The 5,716-nt window shown below is 34.8% G+C and overlaps 1 protein-coding gene across 1 annotated transcript in view; it reads left to right on the forward strand.

The window, feature by feature from the left end:
• Positions 1–5,713, forward strand: part of LOC113234042 (multiple C2 and transmembrane domain-containing protein-like) — a 12,231-nt gene extending 6,518 nt beyond the window's left edge. Inside the window, exons 7-14 of the mRNA XM_026469266.1 lie at positions 597–801; positions 1,623–1,768; positions 1,898–2,049; positions 2,459–2,511; positions 2,651–2,760; positions 4,277–4,386; positions 4,574–4,671; positions 5,585–5,713. Of these exons, the coding sequence (XP_026325051.1) occupies positions 597–801; positions 1,623–1,768; positions 1,898–2,049; positions 2,459–2,511; positions 2,651–2,760; positions 4,277–4,386; positions 4,574–4,671; positions 5,585–5,656 (946 nt within the window). The 3' untranslated portion in view covers positions 5,657–5,713. The remainder of the gene's footprint in view (positions 1–596; positions 802–1,622; positions 1,769–1,897; positions 2,050–2,458; positions 2,512–2,650; positions 2,761–4,276; positions 4,387–4,573; positions 4,672–5,584) is intronic.
• Positions 5,714–5,716: the final 3 nt, after the last annotated feature.

The following is a 5,716-nucleotide window of genomic DNA, read 5'->3' on the forward strand; positions in this document are numbered from 1 at the left end:
ACGGAACGGAACGGAACGGAACGGAACGGAACGGAACGGAACGGAACAAAACGGAACGGTTTGACTGTGGCGCTGGTTTTCAATGAGCCTCGAGCCGAGATGAGTGACAGACGTGTGTGTCACAAAAAAGAACTTAAAATAAACTTCTTAAATTTTTGTGTATGTGTTCTTTGTACATTGTGTTACTATGTGTGTTATATGATCGTTAAAGTATATAAATATAGCAACAAATATAAATATATCTACTGTGTGCGTTTATAGTGTGGTGTCGTAATTACGTAACAAATAAAATTTACTACGTAATCATTGACTTACAAATAAATGGACGACGGGTCTAATACAAAAACCACGAAAAAAATGTCCCAAGTCAACCTATTCGAAATTTAAATTGTTATGTCATCGCAGTATCGCGCTGTCCGTAGAACAAATGAAGAAAAGACTAAAGCGGAGTGTCGCGCTCTGTATACGATTTTAGCGCCTTACAAGTGCGGATACTTTTTAGCGCGGACCCGACGTCCATATAATTGTAAGTCAATGTACGTAATTGATTAATTATTGTCAAGTACTCAAGGTTGCATTTAAAAAAATTATTTCAGCAACGTTACAGATGTCACTTCGATTTTAGAAGTGACTGTGATGGATGAAAAGAAATCTGAAGTCGCAGGGAAAATAGCGATCTTTCTATTAAAAATACGCAATGGTGAAAAAAAGTGGTACGCATTGAAAGACAGTACGTTAAGGGAAAGAGCGAAAGGGAACAATCCTAAAATATTGTTAGAGATGAATCTTTGTTGGAACTTGGTGAGTAATAAATTTTGAATATAGTGGAACTGGCAGATTCATTAAGCTGCTGCTTTAGCTTTGTAAAGGGTAAAGGGAATTCAGACAATAAATATTTTTAAACAATTAATGACTGATGGTAGTTTTTTCCAGTATTTATTGTTCTTTGATCCTACATAGTGAAATACGTACGAGGTAGAGCTGTGTCGATCGTATTTGATCGAATTAATGATTCGAACAGCGCTTGTACCCGCTGATCAGGGTCGCGGACCTGTAAAAGAGTTTCGATCACTTTTGTTTAACCTGTACGGGTCATACTCGCAAATTTGGACTTTATGTTTATAATTCTGAAGGGTTTTCAACAATTCACGCCGCGCTCAATCTCCAACTGACAATATTATTGTTATTTAGTTCGTTCCCTATGTGAAGTCCCCAAGCCCCAGTTTGCCATCGCTCTCTTTACACTACTTGTTTAGGTCGAACATTTGCTCGATAGATCATTCGTTCGATAGAACCTTTTTTTATAATACTAAGTGACTGGATTTGCGTTCGATCGAACCCTCTCGATCGAAATTCAATCAATCGAGGGCGGGAATCAATTATCATAGTTGCCCCGTAGCATAGTGTCCTTTACGTGGTAATTTTATAAGTAGACCTACCGGGTCTCCGACTGTATGATGACGTATGACCCGTTAAATGATCCAACATATGATGGAATCATTTGATCGCATTACGCGGGGGTCATAATCGACCCAGGTCATCAGGTCGATTGATCGACTAAGGCTAGTACGAGGTGATCATTAGACGTGCAGAGCATAATGTGTTGATTGTGATAATTTCAGATCAAGGCTTCGACTCGTGTAATAAATCCCAAAGAGGCGAAGTTTATGACGACGGAAGCAAAATTTCACAGACAATTGTTTTCCAGGAACTTAGCCAGAGCAAGAGCTATATTAAATTGGGTATTTGAAACAACAAAAATACTACGGTATGAAAAATTCAAATGCGGAATAAATGCAATTATGAATATTTCTTTTATCAACCAAACCAACTTCGTAATTTAATACATGTACATATTTATATCATGTACTTATGAAAAATATGTTCATCATTCCAGGACTTCCTTCGAATGGGAGTCAAGAAAATGGAATACGATAGCTTTAACAGCATGGCTTTTATTCTGTTGGTTCTTCAAAATATGGATGTTGCCTTTGCTATTTCTGATCCCTTTCTTATGGTACAGCCCACCAGAGTACTTTTTCGTATATTGTAAGTTCTGATTGCTACTTCTTAGACATAAAATCCATTTACGAAGTTCATTTCATAAATCTGTGCTCGCTTGAATGCCAAATCAAACAAAATGATCCATTTGACTCTTTCAGCATGTTGCTACCTATAATATTTTTCATAGTTAAATGTCAACACATATCTGCTAGCAAGGACCAAGCTCTAATGTTTTCTATTTATTCTTCGCATGGAGATATGTCATGGAGATCTGATGATCTGTGATGAATAGGTATCTAGAAGTGTAAATAATTATTACAAATTAAGTTTATGTTGCGTACTCAAGTTTTTTCTTGCAAGTGTGTCATTAGCGTACTTATACAGCCAGTATCGATGCCCGATGGCCTGAATTTGATGAAATGAATTTTGTAATTACACTTAATAAATATTTCAGGGAAACAATACATATTCAATACAGAGACAGATGAAAAAGACGACGAAGACAAGGTAATTGAGGTTTACGTTGCAAATCAGTCTTTGAATGCCGCTGAGAAAACTAAGGAACTTCCTACGAAACTACTATATTTTTCCTAATCACATTCTTGCAAGGGAAAAGCAAACATTGGGTAAACGTTTAATTTTGCAGGAAGATGAAAAGAAGTCACTTCGACAGAAATTCAACACATTGCACGATATGGTACTAACTGTACAAAATGCCATTGGAAAGTTTGCTTCTCTGGGTGAAAGGATCAAAAAGTAAGTAATAATATCGAAATACTCAATAACTTACAGTCAATTCGGGTAACTTTGAACATTTTTTGCGTTTTTCTAATAATTTCGCATTTAATTATGTTTCTTAACAATTACTTTATTAACTGAATAGTGTTCTTTTAAGCCCTTTTTTCGTTCTTATAGAAGGAATTTAGTAATTATTCAACAAAACTGTTCTAGATTTGCTCCAAAAGTCACATTCAAAGTTGCCTTGAATTTTGGGTAACTTTGAATAAGATTAGCCTTCGATATGGAAACCGTATATTTTCTAGATATTTTACAGTTTGTGTAAGATTATACGACATATTCATGTTTCTTAGATGTGAATCTGCCCAAATATTCCTGACAGTGCGTTCAAAAACGACATTTGACTTGGTATTGCCGTAATAAAACGAGACGAACTAATTTAGTTGAAATGAAAAACTTGTTTTTTTTTTTAGATTTTTTAATTAATGCGAATAAAAATGAAAATTTTCTGTTTAATAATAAATCTACGCTTATTTAGCTATCAAACGAGATCAAAATTAATCACCTATAACAATTATTTTAGGCAAAGTAAATACATAACAAAAATCTATTCACCCCACTCCTTGAATAAAATGTCGTCATCAATATAAATACGGCCGCCTTTTCTAGATAGCTGTTGCTCTTTTATAATATTCACAATATCGGCTTTATTAACTTGACATGTCTCAACGTTAGAGGGCCAAGACCAACCTCCTAAAAAGCATTTTTGGAGCACTGAGACAGTAATTTCCAAAGGAGTAACTTTTAGAACTCTCCCTGGAAACAGACTACCCTCTATCTTTAAAAACACAGTCAAACACATTCAAAGTTACCCAAATTTCTCTGTTTGGTAACGTCGTCAAAATCTAATTCGTTTTACGCGTAAATACAAAACCAAATTAAATTATTCTTTTAAAAAAGCGATATATAAACCTCTACTTAAGTGTGGAAACCAAAACTTACCAGTCAATATTCAGATTTATATATTTAATTCCGATTCTAAAACTAAGCAACAAATCACACCAAACTACTTTCGCCTAGAAATAACCGCGAAAGTTAAAAAAAAATACAATTTAACATTACTTTTTTCTTTCATAACTGTCGTTTAACAATTTTGTTCCGATTTACACAGCTTCAATACTAAAAATAAAAGATTGCTATACATAAAATAAATTTTTAAATCTTTTACGCAACTACGTTCAAAGTTACACCACGATTCAAAGTTACCCGAATTGACTGTACTGCAATTCACTTTTGAATGTCTTGGCTTATAACCGTGGAGTTTGTGATTATTGTGAGCTGGAAATAAAAAAAAATTGCAAAATAATTTGATGGATCATTACGTGTTTTCTTTACTCAAGAACTTGAATGGAAGCCCGTTAACCTGCTAATTGCTGAAAATGTAAGGACAATTCCACGGAAGAAAAAAATAATATTGGCATACGCGCCACTGTCTGATCCGTAACTTATGTTTAATTTATTTGTACTGTTTCAGCTTATTCAATTTCACGGTTCCATTTCTAAGTTTCCTGGCGATCTTCTTCATAGTCGTTGCGACTATTTTGTTGTATCTCATTCCTGTCAACTACATTTTCATGACGTGGGGTAAGTTCTGCATTAGTTTTAAACTGTTTTTTCTTTTTTGCTTTCTTATTAATAGTTTATTTCTTATTTTTCTATTATTGACATATTATCTTGTTACATAAGCAAAAAGTTTATTAATTCTTAATAAAGTAAATAAATATTGGAAAATTAAAAAATAATTAAAAACAAACAAATTTTGTCTCTTCAGCAATTCATAAATACATAAGGAAAATTCGAAAGCCTAACCGAATCCCGAATAACGAAATATTAGATTTACTCTCGAGGGTGCCAGATGACGAGACTTTGGTAAGATCTATTGTTTGTTACCGATGGTTCATAGGGCAATTTCGTCAAAATTACGGTTTCTAATCATAATTAGCAAGTAATATACAGCAATTATTTTCAAAGGTGCTGCGGTTTCCAGTACGCCAGTTACAGATAGCTCTGATAGGATATATTTATGTATGTTTGTTGTCCCATATCGAAGGATTATGAAATATTAGTTCCAACTGCTGGGCACGGATCCCCATCCCCATCTAAGGATAGTGTTCAATCCATACTCAAACACGCTGACTCAGTGTCGATTGGGGGGTAGTTATAATACATAATAATAGGGCCACAGAATCGCACCAATTACTAATCTCCAACTTTGTACTACGAGTGCCAATACAATGGACTTCATACCGGGACACTACCCAATACTACAAGAAACAGCAGTTGATTTTAATGGCGATTCTAAACCATAATGATAATGTCAATGCTTGGCAATGACTTTCCCCGTAAACAATGAATCTGCTGGACCAAAAATGTTTACAACCTGTGTGTATTGCGTTTTGTATTTATGTGTGGGTGTGTTGGTGTGTGCGTCCGTGCTTACGTGGACAAATGGTTAAGTACTTAGGGTCGTATTCCAGAACTCTACTCAATGCTCAAGTCAGGACTTGAGTATGATTTTAAGCACTAGAAATCATACTCAAGTCCTTGCCATTAGGGTCGTATTTCCAGTGCTTGAAATCATACTCAAGTCAGGATTTGAGTATGGTTTAAAGCACTCGAAATCATACTCAAGTCCCTGCCATTAGGGTCGTATTTCCAGTGCTTGTGTTTCCAGTGCAATCCTGACTTGAGCATTGAGTAGAGTTCTAGAATACGACCCTATGTCTTCCACGTAAGTTCGAATTCGTGATCTATGCAATAAGTTTCCGATTATAATTTTCAGATTGACTGTCAAGAAATAGAACATCAGCACGATATTTCCGAAATGGAAAGTGACAAATTTCTTAACGATTAAAATTTTACCCATGTGAAAAGTGTGTAGTAATGATCTGAAAACTACATTTTAAAGATGAGG

This window comes from Hyposmocoma kahamanoa, unplaced genomic scaffold (genome assembly GCF_003589595.1).
Source record: "Hyposmocoma kahamanoa isolate Upper Pololo Valley unplaced genomic scaffold, ASM358959v1 81, whole genome shotgun sequence".
In the NCBI taxonomy this organism is placed as follows: domain Eukaryota; kingdom Metazoa; phylum Arthropoda; class Insecta; order Lepidoptera; family Cosmopterigidae; genus Hyposmocoma; species Hyposmocoma kahamanoa.